The following is a 15398-nucleotide window of genomic DNA, read 5'->3' as shown; positions in this document are numbered from 1 at the left end:
TTCAGCATAGAGTATATTTCCATGTTGAAGAAACAATACAAGAGCCTGATGGTTCAGACAGCAGGGAGCCACTCACCAGGTTTCCCTGTTCTTCTCCTTGGCTTCTCTCTCGTACTTCTCCAAGGTTCTCTTTTCTACCATGCCTGTCAGATACCTGTGAGGACAACAGAGAAATATACAAAAGGTCAAAGCTCTGTTGTGTTGAAAGAAACTCTGCTCAATATAAGAAAAGGCGATGAACCAAAAAAAGGAAGACCACGACTCACATGATTTGTCCGCCAATGGTGGACTTGCCAGCATCTGTAGAAGAACAAGCAGAGTGGGTTTAGAGCAGGGGTCTCAAACTCAAGGCCCGGGGGCAAAATCCAGCCCACGACTTCATTTTATGTGGCCCCGCAAGAGCTTGCAAAGAATATAATACGTTTATTATACGGTTACATGCCACTTTACAGAAGCAGGTTGCCCATAAACTACATGTCCCACAATGCATCTTGTTTTGTGACATGCGCACTGAAGAGACTTGTAATTATTTGCCCTGGACTTCTGCTTTCAGACGTATTTAAATACCAAGTTATTATCCTATCCGATAATAATCCAATTCAGAGGCAATAATGTAATATAATACATTATTTTATATATATATATATATATATATATATATATATATATATATATATATATATATATATATATATATATATATATATATATATTATATAGTTACAACCGGCCCTTTGAGTGCAACCTTTATGCGAATGTGGCCCGCGATGAAATTGAGTTTGACACCCCTGGTTTAGAGGACATATACTGGGACATTAGCCGTGTTCACACCAAGTACTTTGCCGTACTTAGTGCCCCGGCACTTATTACCCCAGGGCACTTAGTACAGATCGCGTTCACACCGGAATAAGTTCCCTGAGGGAAGATTACGCAAATGAGCCGCTGGCGTCACTTCGTCTTCTTCTGCCGGCCGGGGAACTTCGGGTGGCAGTATATGCCGTGAACTTGTTTGCGGCCTGCCAGTAAACCCAAAGCAGAAGAAGAAGAAGAAGTGACGTAAGCAGCTTCATTTGCCTAATCCTCCCTCAGGGACTTATCCCGGTGTGAACGCGATCTGCTCTTTAGTTCATCAGAACTAAGTACGGCAAAGTACTTGGTGTGAAAGCGCCTAATGACACTACAATGATTGAGTGAGGAGTCAGATTCAGCACTGCAGGATTGCTTTGCATCTACGGAGTGGGGTGTGTTTGACGACAACATCAACACACATGCGGACACGGTCATCTGCTACATTGGGAAATGCATCGATGACGTGGTACACAAGGTTTCTGTACGAACAATCCCTAATCAACGCCCCAACGACTACCGCCCAGTAGCACTCACTTCCATCATAATGAAGTGCTTTGAGCGGTTAGTCAAAACCTTCATCACCTCCTCCCTCCCTGACTCTCTGGACCCCCTGCAGTTTGCCTACAGAGCAAACAGGTCCACAGACGACGCCATAGCCCTCACCATCCACACTGCCCTCTCACACCTGGACCAGAGGAACACATATGTGAGAATGCTGTTCATTGACTACAGTTCAGCTTTCAACACCATTGTGCCCTCCAAGCTGGTCATCAAGCTCAGAGACCTCGGGCTCAACAGCGCCCTCTGTGACTGGATCCTGAACTTCCTGACGGGCAGACCCCAGGCAGTACGGGTGGGAAACATCACATCCTCCACCCTGATCCTCAACACCAGAGCCGCTCAAATCGTGAAGTTTGCTGATGACACGACCGTCATCAGCCAGATCACCGACGGCGATGAGACGGCGTTGTGAGAAGAGGTCGAAAACCTGACATCTTGGTGCCAGGATAACAACCTCCATCTCAACGTCAGCAAAACCAAGGAGCTGATTGTGGATTACAGGAAGCAGCCGAGAGAGGGACACGCCCCCATCGCCCATCAATGGGACTACGGTGGAGAGAGTCAGCAGCTTCAGGTTCCTCGGTGTCCACATCACTGAGGACCTGACACAGGGTGTTTCTCAATCTCGAGTAAAGCTGCTCCAGAGCCACTATTTCAAGCATACTACGTCATCGAGTGCCGCCGAAGGACTGTTCCAATGTCCAGCATACTTGGAATTCTACCGAGCCCGGCGCACTTCGTTTGGAGAAATTTCGAGGCTGCACATGCGTAGACTCTAGGGCTGTACCCGAATATCCGAATATTCGTTCGTTGGAGTCCTATTCGGGTTGCAATTTCGTTATTCGGATATTCGTTTTGTTTGTTTTTTCCCTGTTTTATTTTCAAATTGAATTGATTGAAATCTCCAATATCAACGTAAGAGCTTGTGCCTCTTCGGGGGGTGCTAACACTTAACCATAAACGTTATCGTTTACTTTCTCCGTCTTTATATGTAGATATTACTTTTCTCCGTTAATCTCCGTCACGTTGTTTCCAAAGCAAGAACAACTTTCTGTCAACTGCGCTAACTCTCCTTCAAAATAAAAGCATGGCCATAAATAGGAAGCCAAGCCAAATTACACTTAAGACATACAACTGCAACGAAAGTAACAAACACAATGCGATATCCTTTTCAATTTCAAAGAACACAAATTGGGTTACATTAACAAATAACTATAAAACAACAATACTGTAGAATAACAAAATGAATGCCGTGAATACACCGAAATACACGTGTTGAAGCGCTTTGCTGCTGATTACTACGCCGCCGCCGCCCCCCCTCCTCCCGGGCCGAATATTCGCTGCTGATTACTACCGTATATCAGGAGCCCGAAAAATGGTATTCGGGACAGCCCTAGTAGACTCTGGTCTTAAAATCCCCACAATGCTTTGCGCACGGACCACTTTCCCCAAAATCTGTTGCAAAAAATGTAATGCGGGGCCTCTCATATGACGCACACCTGCACACTTGCTCGCCTGTTCCACTCTTCGTTTTCCGAATGCCAGGAAGTATGCTTGCCTCGCTTCTGAAGCAAGTGACTCGGAAGACATGTGCTACCAAGCAAGCGTACTCGACATTGAGAAACACCCATGGACTCTTCACACTACCACCATCACCAAAAAAGCTCGACAGTGGCTCTTCTTCCTCCGCAGGCTGAGGAGGTTCAACATGGACTCCAGGATACTCTGCAACTTCTACAGGTGCACCATAGAGAGTATCCTGACCTTCTACAGGTGCACCATAGAGAGTATCCTGACCTTCTACAGGTGCACCATAGAGAGTATCCTGACTGGCTGCATCACGGCCTGGTACGGCAGCTGCACCGCCCTCGACCGTAAGGCTTTACAGAAGGTGGTGAAAACTGCACAGAACATCACCAGGACGGAGCTGCCATCCATGGAGGACCTTTACTCCCAGCGGCTCAGGAAGAAAGCCCTCAGGATTATAAAAGCCCCCATCACCCCAGCCACAAACTGTTCAGTCTGCTGCCGTCTGGTAGGCGCTACCGCAGCATCCGGTCTAAAACCACCAGACTCAGGGACAGTTACATTCCACAGGCAATAAGACAACATCTGTTAACCTGTTGAACCCCAACCTGTTGAACCCCATCCCCCCGCCTCATCTGCAGGAAACAGCGTCTGAGGGCTTCTTAATATTTAATAAACTATGAATGTTTCATATCCATGTAACGGGAAGAAACTCAGCTAACTGAGGATATGAACCATTTTTAGCAAAGAAAAACACAAGACTAACGCTGAGCCTCTGAATCTGCCCTGAGCGAAAAAATCTTAATGCCGTTATTACAGAACTCTAGCTATACCGATCGATATACTTAATGGATCTGCACAAACAAGTTTAGCTAACATCCTGAGATTCCACAGATTATAGAAATATAAGTATCATCACTGAGCGATCAGAACTCGTGACAGGGGAAGCAAATACAGACAACACACGACGCAGCTTTAGGTAGCAAAACACGGAGATATGCTCACCTTAGCTGTTATTCTGATCAAAAGTCGTGTTCAATATCATTAAAACGAGAAAAAACGCGGCTGAAGGTTAATCCAATGTGTGTCACTTTGAAAAAATTATTGATAATCCATAATTCAATTTTTATGCAAAGATCGGAGAATAACAATTAGCTGCTAATGGTAGCCACCAGTGTGTCGCAGCTCCGGTTTTGGCTACGCGTCAATCTCACTCCTTATTTGGTAACCTGTGTGTGTGTGAGGAACTTTCCCTCGATTCCATTGGCTCTGACGGTTAAAAAGAGATGTCAATCATCAAAATCGACCAAGGGGGGCCAGAGATAGGTCAAATCCACCCAAATGACCCCAGAAGTGTTTTTTTTGTTGCTATATCGCTCTAAAAAAAAAGGTAAAATGTCACTTGTTTTGCATCAATCTTGATACAGGGTACTTATATGTTGTACTTTGGATTCCTAAAGCTTTTAGTCTACCTTACCATCATCCAAGGGTAGTTTTCACTAGAAGTAAAAAATATTTTTTGGACGGACACTATAATTTACAGTTTTTTTACTATGTTCAATCTGAATTTTCTTTAAAATAAAACACATCTATATTGATTCTGACTTCTCTACATCCAACTCACAGGTTTATCATTACTTTGAGAAAAAAGATTATTAATTTTCCCCTTTTAGAAGTGTAGTTATGGTCATTTGTTCTGGAAATGTCATTTTCGAGCCTGAGACCTGGAAAACAGGCTCGGGGGTTAACAGGTTAAACACCTGAACTGTTGAAACAACATCCACAATATTCATCTGGCTGCTACTTTAAAATGATTGAACTACTTAGAAATTATTTATCTATTTACCTAATATATCATATTCCAATAACTTGCATGTAGACTGTTATTGCACTATTTCACTTTTTTAAACTATTTTTCTTTTTGTATTTACTATTTACTTGCACTATATTTGTCTGTTTATCTGTGTTTTGTGTTGCTCTGTTGGAGAAGCCTGTGACCTAAGAATTTAATCGGCATAACTACATTGTAGCTATGTTCGTATGACTAAATAAAGAACCTTGAACCTTGTCTGTGATGTAGGATGAGCAGGGAGTTCCTGAACTTCTTGAGTTAGCCCCCAGAAAACAACAGTTTTGCTGAGTGATAACAGGCCATAATGACTCCAGACTGTCGGGGCTACGTCACAGACAGTGTGAAGGTGGAGGGTAATGTGTCAGCTGGTGACACACACAGTGACTGCAAACCACACAGCTGTGTAAACACAAAACAAGGACATGGAACATAAACATGGCAGCTGCCGAAAGAGTCCAGTCTGAGGGACACGTCAGGACATTGTTTCTGTTCTTTACAATGGCTTGTGAACACCTGCAGAGGACGCAATGCTTAAATTGGTTCCTACAGTTTGATGAACAGCAATGCTTAAAGTAACATTTGATTTATTAACATAAGTATTTTCTTATATATTTAATATCTTAAGTGAAAATGACACGTTTTACGAAATATTTCCAGTTGTTCACTGACTGTTTACACACAGACACATAAAGTGATGCAATAACCAAAGCGCAATCTCAAATGATATTCCTTTAAAATATTTCTTGATGAATGAGTACGTGCTTGTTTTACAAACTTAATTTTTTTGGAAATATTGTTGTTATTGTATGTCATGATATATCAATATAAGATTTCATGAATATATGATTTTATTGAAAAACAAAACGTTATGAGTGACTGCAGAGAGTGATGTAAATGTTTTCAACATCCCTTTAGCAGGTAAAAAGATGAAATATATCCACCACAATTAGACATAAGGCTAGACATTTGTGTTAGTTAGGCCCCCCGATCTCTATACAGGGTTCTTACACCTTTTCCAAAGTCAAATTCAAGCACACTTCAAGCATTTTCAAGGTGCATTTTCAAGCATCTTACAGCTGTTGTAAATTACATATTTATATACACATACTTATACTCAAATGATTATTTCCCTACCTCACATTAAATCAGATGTTCTTTATGCTATAAACAACCAAATGTGTGTTTCGTAATAGCATTCTACATGAGGATGAAAAATTAAAGAAAAGAAAACTAAGTTTAATATTTCAAAATGAGTGACCCATCTGTACGTAGACTGGGCATCCCATATAACCTGGCTGAGCCAATATAAAACAATCAGCCAAATAACTTTTCAATACATTATTGATGACTATTTTTGAGGTACTTTTAGCTTGGCAGTAAACATAAGTCAGAGGTAAATGGTGTACTTTTCCTCCACTACATGTATTTAATACCTTTAGTTACTTTACAGATGTGGATTAATGATGTGAAATATAATCAAGTGTTAAATCAGACTTTAGTTCCACCTGGAGTAAATCCACAAGCTACCCTGCAGTATATAAAGTCATTCAAACTAGCTGCACCTTTACCAGCTTTGAGAACACTTTCATGATCACTCATTATAAAACATATCATATATATTATTCTGAAATGGACCAATCTGCACAATGACTACTTTTACTGTGGCTACTTTAACTATATTTTCACGAAATAAATGTAATCTATTGATTCGTGTTCACCAACACGATTTCCCCCTTTTTTTTCGTGTCACACAGAACGATTTTAAAAGCAATGTATTTCTATTGGTAATGTGTTTCGTGCCTGCGTCTTTTTGTCCGGTCGGGTTTTGGAAGACCGGAAGCAGTGGGGTTCATAAAAACATGTTCTTATTCAATATCAAGCCATGATTATTGTTTTTATTTTAAATTGTATAATGTCGGGCTTTTTTTGCCGTCTGTGAGGAAAAGAAATGGGGCTCGGAGCCTCAGAATACTGAAATCTGTATATATTTTTTTCCTTTCTAATAGTTATTATTTGTGACCCGCTCTATCGAAATCAGTCAAAAGTTGCAACGGCTCATTTAAAAAATAAACGTGGATTTGTGTAAAAAAATTAGTTTTTCAGGGTTCGGGTGTTTTGTTTGATTTTAAATAAACAAAGTCTTGGCTTTCAGAATATGAAACTGTTATTGCCAAAATCTCATGATAAATACATTTTTGAAGCTTGTAAAGGGAAGAAGAGGCACCTCTCAACCCGCACCCTGCCAGTAAAGGCGTATAGTAATCATAGATAACACGGCAGGGTACGGGACAGTTTGTTTTCATCTGTTTTCAAATAAACAAAGTCTTGGCTTTTAGAATATTAAACTTGTTTCGGCAAATTCAGATGATAAATACAACTTTGAAGCTTGTAACGGCATAATTACAAGCGGAGAACGGAGTAACTTGACATCACAGCAGGCATAACAACAGCAGGTGTTTCTTGTGAGTGTTTCCCCGGTACACAAACGCAAAAATACACAAACACACACTCGCGAGCTTCCCCCAGACCAGTAATACAAACAAAAATGTGTCTTCGGGTCAATGTGACTGATTTCGATAGAGCAAGTCACATTTGGTTTAGGCACGAAACATACTACCAGTAGAAATACATTGCTTTTAAAATCGCTCTGTGTCGAATCAATAGATTATATTTCGTGACTATAACACGAAATGCCGTGAGACTGGGTTGAATTACAACAGTGAGTGCTTCATCCTCTGAACACCACAGGATGGCGAATGTAACATAACATAGGTACGCTCCTCTGAAATGATTGTCCCCTGCAATTATTATTATCCCTCATCGAGTTCGCTATTCAGCTTGCTAACGTTAGCTTAAACAAACGTAACATGCAACGTTAGCCTAATCTAAAATGCTCTACTACGGCGTACCTTTCATGTGGCTCGTCAGCGCAGACTCTCCCATCGTTATTTTTTGCAAACTTTGCAGGAGGCTACTCGTGGGATTGACCCTCGTCTTAACCATGGCTTGTATTTGTCTTCTGCTAGCCAACGCTCGTTGAAACTGTAACCTCCTGGCATACTGTCATCTATCACTCTCATCAGAATGCCCAGGTCATACGTAAGAAAAACACTTGCAGGTCACGCGCATAGCGCGGGAAGGCCGGAGCGGAGCTGTTTTATGTAAAAGCGAAGCAATTAAGCGCGCTCCGACTTCTTTATTTTCTTTTAATCTAAAATGCGAAGTAAAGCATTTACAATTTCAAGCACTTTATCCCAAATTCAAGCACTTTTCAAACCTTGACAACACCTCGTACAATTTCAAGCATTTTCAAGGATTTCCAGCACCCGTACGAACCCTGTCTTTAGCAAAGATTGCATTTAATTTGTTATTTTCATCATCCATTGTCAGCACTTTATAGCCTGAATTATTGCCCCCCCCCCCTCACTTCAGTGGAGCGGTGTATGGACTGACCTACGTGTCCGATGAACACAACGTTGACGTGTTCCTTCTTCGGGGCGTCGGGCTGTGTGGGGGGGACTTTGGGTGCTGGTGCTTCCTCCTCCTCCTCAATGATCTCCGGAGCGACCTCCTCCGTCACAGCCTCCTCCGAAGGGCCCCGGTCCCCACAGGAGTCGCCTCCCGGCACCTCCTCATTTGGCTCCGCCTCTTTCTGGTCCCACGGCTCCTCTGTGGTCATCTCTGAGTCTCCGTTTTCCACAGGAGCTGCCCAGTCAAACACAACATTTAAAACCTGTTTGAGAGCTACCTAAAACGACTCAGCTGAGTTCAATATACACAAACCTCATGTTTTACACTTTTTAAATGATCAAAGAAGAATTATACAAACACAGATCTGAATATCAATAATAAGCAGTGGATTTTCCTCTTAGGGGGTAACAAATTATAATATCCTAATTGATACACAGAAGTTACCGGTGCAGTGAACTTTCACAAAAAAAAAAAAAAGAAGAATCCTTTTTAGTGAAAATTGTTAAATGGGCTCCTGAATTTAAAACACAAAAGAGTGGTGCGTCGTTAGAGCAGGGGTTCCCAAACTTTTCAGCCCCCGACCCCCAAAATCACAGTGCCAGAGACTGGCGACCCCCACACCACGTGAATTGTCAATAGTAATACAAATAACAGCGTTTCCCATACATCGACATACAAACCCCACAGATCCTCAACTCCGGTGTGTCTCACTCATTAAGGCGAGACACGGCAGGCAAAAAAAATGCACTGGTCAATTTTGAGATTTTGTGCTATTTTGATCCCATAAGATGTTTTCTTTCAGGCTTTTGGAAGGAAAACGTACAAAATACACATTTAGGTGTTTATTTAACTATAGTTTGTCTATTTGCGTCTGTAGATTCCTCCTAAATTCACCAAAAGTTAGCATTCTAACGTAACATAAAGTACCACCTATGTACCTGGACCATGTAATCAGAGGTATCGTTGGAAAGCTCCGTCTCTCCTGCACAATCTCATCAGATCCAAATATAGTCATTTCCTTTGTAACAAATCGTGAAAGTACAAAGGGGTCTTAAACCAAAAAACGAAATCTCATTGGCTGGTGTCAATTTCTGCGGTGCCCCCACAAATCGAATACAATTCTGTGGTTAACACTGTAGACTGCATGTCTACTGTCATTGGATAATATGTTACGTTTTCCAGCTTATAGTTTCTTAAAAAGGTGTAAATGTATGATTCTACTGTCGCAAGGTTTATATGTTCATTTGGCGGTTAAAAAGAGATGTCAATCATCAAAATCGACCAAGGGGGGCCAGATATATGGAAAATCCACCCAAATGACCCCAGAAGTGGGTTTATTTTGCTAAATCTCTCTAAAAAGGTCAAATGTCACTTGTTTTGCATCAATCTTGATACAGGGTACTTATACGTTATAGTTTGGATTCCTAAAGCTTTTAGTCTACTATCCAATCATTCAAGGGTGGTTTTCACTATAAGTAATTGGTTTCTTTTGGACGGACACAATAATTTACATTTTTTACTATGTTCAATCTGAATTTACTTTAAAATAAAAAAAATCTATATTGATTCTGACTCTTCTACATCCAACTCACAGGTTTATCATTGAAAAAAGATGATTAATTTTCCCCTTTTAGAAGTGAAGTTATAGTCATTTGTTCTGGGAATGTTATTTTCGAGCCTGAGACCTGGAAAACAGGCTCGGGTTTAACAGGTTAACCTGTTACGCTCCGCCCCCCCGGTACCGGGCGGAAAAACGCGTCACGGCAGGAGACAGCGTCTGGGGGCTTCTTAATATTTAAAAACCTATGAATGTCTTATACTCAATAAACGGGAAAAAACTCAGCTACCTGACGATACAAGCCATTTTTACCGAAACAAAACACAAGTCTCACAAGAAGCGTTAGCATTAGCCCTTAGCCAAAACGGGCAAATGCTACTTCCGGTGCTAACTAGCAAAAACGATCTTTATACCTTCATATTATCTGCACAAACTACACACAATCTGAAAGCTGATACTCCACTGATTATTTTGATATAAGTATCATCACTGGAGGACACAAACTCACTGAGCTAGCAGCCAGAACAGAGCAAGAAAAGAACAACAGTTTTCAAAACCGTAACAATAATTTTGTCTTACCGTTGCTGTTTTGTGATCAAAAGTCGTGTTCAAGGGAATAAAAACGCTGCTCAAGGTTAATCCAAAGTCTCTTAGTCCTTTTAGAATTGGTCCTGATAATCTATCATTACATTCATGGCAGCAGAGTAGGTATAAAGTTTTGCAGTCCGGCACTGATGCTGTCTCCCACGAGGTATACGCACAGCTCCCCCTCCTCCACGTAGTTGTTTAGCCGGTTTTACTAACTGCAGCTCGATCCTATTGGCTCTAAAGTTTCAAAAAAGGTGTCAATCACCCAAATCGACCAATGGGTTCCAGAGTTACGATCCTGCGTAACATAAATTATGCCAGCTCCAGCCACATTACGCAGACGACGCAGCAGCAGCAGCACCGCCAGCAGCACCGGAGGAGCAAACGAACGAAGCGACGAACACAGTGAACAGAGAACACGGAGACAACAGAGAAAACCGAGACGACAGCATAACATAATATTATTATTATATATAAGGACAAGGACAAGGATTTATTTGCTTTTAGGACTTATTTGAGCAAATAATGCCACCCAGAAAGAGGCTGTACAAGCTTGAAGATGCCGTGGAAATGGTGTTCGCTGACTCTCCGTCAGAAGATGAGGATTTACTTGATTTGCCACAATCAGACCCGGATTATGAACTTCGGGAAAGGTATGTACTCTCTCTGTTTGTGTCTATTAGTTATGTATTTGGTGTAATCTATAGTAATTCCACACTCGCAAAAGAAAAAATGGACGCCGCTTTGTTCTCGCGTAATCGTTCTGAGAGTCGAAAAACAATGGGAAGATGCGTGTTGTTGAACACGCATCAATAGATTAATTATAAATAAATAAATTATTAATTAAAACAGTATATAAATAAAGCTGTATTGTATATCAACGCAGTCTATAGGCCTACTGTACGCGAAATGGATGCCGTTTTGTTGTAAACAATGGGAACACGTGTTGGTGAACACTTATCAATAGATTAATTGTATTTCGTCACTATAACACGGCAGTATATAAATAAAGCTGTATTGTATATCATATATATATATATATATATATATACTGTTATTTCACACACGCTAAATGGAGGAATTATTTCTGATTTGAGTTACATTTTTGAAAGAATAAGCCAGTGAAGTAATCGATTTGTTTTTCCCACAGTGTTGGTGAACACGTATCAATAGATTAATTGTATTTCGTCACTATAACACGGCAGTATATAAATAAAGCTGTATTGTATATCATACATATATATATATATATATATATATATATATATATATATATATATATATATATATATATATATATATATATATATTGTTATTTCACACACGCTAAATGGAGGAATTATTTCTGATTTGAGTTACATTTTTGAAAGAATAAGCCAGTGAAGTAATCGATTTGTTTTTCCCACAGTGTTGGTGAACACGTATCAATAGATTAATTGTATTTCGTCACTATAACACGGCAGTATATAAATAAAGCTGTATTGTATATCAATGCAGTCTATAGGCCTACTGTACGCGAAATCGATGCCGTTTTGTTGTAAACAATGGGAACACGTGTTGGTGAACACTTATCAATAGATTAATTGTATTTCGTCACTATAACACGGCAGTATATAAATAAAGCTGTATTGTATATCATATATATATATATATATATATACTGTTATTTCACACACGCTAAATGGAGGAATTATTTCTGATTTGAGTTACATTTTTGAAAGAATAAGCCAGTGAAGTAATCGATTTGTTTTTCCCACATTTTTCACAGTGAGTATGACGAGTATGACGAGTATGATATGGCTTCTGGATCACAGCCATCAACATCTGCCTCATCCGAGCTACGACGTGCATCAGATCAGCATACAGTTGCCCCAGAGCCATCAACATCCAAGCTACGTCGCCGGATGTCTGCACCTGTACTAACTCAGCCTCCCTCTGCATCTTCTGATTCGGAACCATCATTTGAGCTGCCCAGCAAAAGAAAAGCATCGAAAAAAGCTGTAAATCTCAGAAAGCGTGGCCGAGGTCGAGGTAGGTCTTCCTCTTCCAGAACGACAGAGGAAGAACTCGGGTGGCACAACAAAGAGGACAATGACGAAACACCAGAGCCACTGAGGTTCATGCCTGCCAGGGTCCCAGGGCCAGCGTTGGACACCACTGCACAATGGTCTCCCCTTCAGCTTTTCAAACTATTTTTTAGCCATGCCGTGGTTCATACAATCATTGCCAACACAAACACAAAGGCCCTGTATCAATTGCAGGCTGGAAAGAAGTACCCTTGGAAAGTGCTGACTTTCAAGGATTTTTATATTTTCCTGTCCATTGTCATTTTCACAGGCCTAGTTATCGTTCCCAACCAAGCAGACTACTGGAGGACATCATTTCCATATAATTTCAAATTCCCAGGTGATACGATGTCCCGGCAACGCTTCCACGCCATCCTGTGGTCATTGCACATGAGCGACCCGAAAGAAGACGAAGAAAATGATCGCAAAAGAAACACCGCAGAGTACGATAGACTTTTCAAGATAAAGCCCCTGTACACTGAAATCACTGCTGCCTGCAAAGCACATTTCCAGCCCCATCAAAACATATCAATAGATGAAAGGATGGTCGCCTCCAAAGCCCGCATAAGCTTGAAGCAATACATGAAGAATAAGCCAACAAAGTGGGGTTACAAGCTGTTTGTGCTGGCGGATTCCTCCACGGCATACACATGGAACTTCTTTGTGTACACAGGGAAGAGTGAGTTCCTCTCAGGCCAGGGACTCAGCTACTCCTCCGTGGTCGACCTTCTGCCTTTCCCTCTGCTCGGTGGGGGCTACACACTCTTTGTGGACAACTTTTACACAAGCCCTGCCCTCTTTGGGGATTTGTTCGCAAAAAACATTGGCTGTTGTGGGACCATTCGAAAAAATCGAGTTGGTTTTCCACAGACTGAGTTGAACGACCTTCCGAAAAAGGCTGAAAGGGGAGATATGCGTTGGATAAGGAGAAGCAAGCTCCTGTTCATAAAGTGGATGGACAGCCGTGAAGTGACCATGTGCTCCACAGTGCATGCAGCCTTCAGTGGACAGACTGTCAGGAGGAATGTGAAACGGGCTGGTGTGTGGCAGACCAAGATTGTTACCGTTCCTGACGCTGTGGTGGACTACAACAGAAGCATGGGCGGCGTGGATGTGTCCGATGCTTTGATTGGGTACTACAGCGTTCTCCGCAAAACCATGAAATGGTACAAGACATTTTTTTACCATTTTCTGGACATTGCCGTGGTCAACAGCTTCATTCTCTACAAGGAGCTGCACAAGATGAGGGTTGACGTGATGAACCCACACACCCAGAAGTCCTTCAGGGAGCAGCTTTGTGCAGAGTTGAGGGGTGATGTCCCTGCAGCACCACCACCACTCCCCCCATCATCACAGGTATGCATGCCCGCGTATTATGGGGAAGATGCCACCGCGCTCAGGAGGTACTGCAGGAGGTGCTCTGAGGCTGGCAACAAAACGGTAAAGACACCTATATACTGCACTAAGTGCCTGATCCCTCTGTGCCTCACTTCAAAGAAGAACTGCTTCAAGGCGTGGCACACCTCTGACTGAACACTTTTTCTTTTTGTGTACATTTTTGCTTTTTTTTTTTTTGCGAGTGTTTACAAAACAAATGCTTGTGGTTTTATTTAGGTTTTAGTGTAGTTTTATTTTATAGTGTGTTGTGTAAATAAATCTGCTCCTGTTGGAGACAAATTTATCCTATGTTTCCTAATTTTTATTGTGCAAGTAAACCTTCCTAGAAGTGTTAGTCGGGTGATAAACATGTAAGGACTGTGGAAAAGTCCATACACAGACACACACACACACACCATTTACATTAAAAAAAGAAATGTAATTTAAAAAAATATATATATATATATTTTAAAATTATTGAAAAAAATTTTTTTATAGAAAAACACGGAATGGATGGAATGAATACCTATAGTGATAATAAAATGATTTTTACGGTATGGTACCTGAAAAAGGTCAAATGGCACTGATGGTATCCAAACGTGCCCAAATGTGCCCAAAGGTTAGTCCGCCTGGACTTTTTTTTACTAATCCTCTCTAAAAAGGTCAAATTTCACTTGTTTTGCCTCAATCTTGATACAGGGTACTTATTATATGTTATACTTTGGATTCCTAAAGCTTTTAGTCTACTAACCCATCATCCAAGGGTGGTTTTCACTATAAGTAATGGGTTTTCTTTAGGCGGAGGTAAGAATTTACCTTTTTTTACTATGTTCCATCTGAATTTACTCTGACTGAGAAAAATCTATATTGATTCTGACACTTCTACATCCAACTCACAGATGTAACCTTGCTTTGATAAAAGAAATTATTCATATAACCCTTTTAGAAGTGAAGTTGTAGTCATTTGTTTTGGGCATGTCATTTTCGAGCCTGAAACCTGAAAAACAGGCTCGGGGCTTAACAGGTTAAAATGATATTGTATCGAGTCCTGCACTTTATAATGTCTTACACGCACCAATGATGTTTAGTTAATGAGTTTCCTGACTCAAACACAGGACCTTATGCCTCTTTTCCACCAAACAGGATCCGGTCCAAGAACTGTTCTTGTGCTTTTCTGGTGCTGAACCGGTTCTTCTCTGTAGCACCACTTGTGTTTCCACCGCTCAGAGCCCGACTGGTGCTGCGTCATGACATCACCGTTTACGTTTCTCCCAAACGCCGCTAACAACAACGAAGGACTGCGTTGGGTCGATCGTGTTTCTTTTAATCATACGAAGCTAGATTAAAATAAATAAATACTTTTCAACCTTATACTTTTCTCTAGAGTGCCGTGGTTCATTGTTTATTAATGTGATTCAGCGGCATTTACCGACCGCTGCAGTGCTGCTCGTCCACCGGAGTTTAGTCTACCGTTAACTCTTGGCAGCGGCCTCTGTAAAGTATTCACTGTCTTACACAAGCAGCTGATAAACAAAAACAACAGGAAGAC

General features: G+C 41.1%; 2 protein-coding genes across 2 annotated transcripts in view; one reads left to right on the top strand and one right to left on the bottom strand.

The window, feature by feature from the left end:
• Positions 1–15398, bottom strand: part of gspt1l (G1 to S phase transition 1, like) — a 28440-nt gene that overhangs the window by 7342 nt on the left and 5700 nt on the right. Inside the window, exons 3-5 of the mRNA XM_034113769.1 lie at positions 8243–8494; positions 267–300; positions 77–154 (exon numbers count right to left, since the gene is read on the bottom strand). Coding sequence (XP_033969660.1) covers positions 77–154; positions 267–300; positions 8243–8494 — 364 coding nt within the window. The remainder of the gene's footprint in view (positions 1–76; positions 155–266; positions 301–8242; positions 8495–15398) is intronic.
• Positions 10309–14153, top strand: LOC117469337 (piggyBac transposable element-derived protein 4-like). Its single transcript, XM_034113768.1, has 2 exons — positions 10309–11059; positions 12175–14153. The coding sequence occupies exons 1-2, from the start codon at positions 10932–10934 to the stop codon at positions 14003–14005; spliced, it is 1959 nt and encodes a 652-aa protein (XP_033969659.1). The 5' UTR covers positions 10309–10931; the 3' UTR covers positions 14006–14153.

This window comes from Trematomus bernacchii, unplaced genomic scaffold, assembly GCF_902827165.1.
Source record: "Trematomus bernacchii unplaced genomic scaffold, fTreBer1.1, whole genome shotgun sequence".
Lineage (NCBI taxonomy): Eukaryota > Metazoa > Chordata > Actinopteri > Perciformes > Nototheniidae > Trematomus > Trematomus bernacchii.
This window is presented reverse-complemented; position numbering and strand designations above follow the sequence as displayed.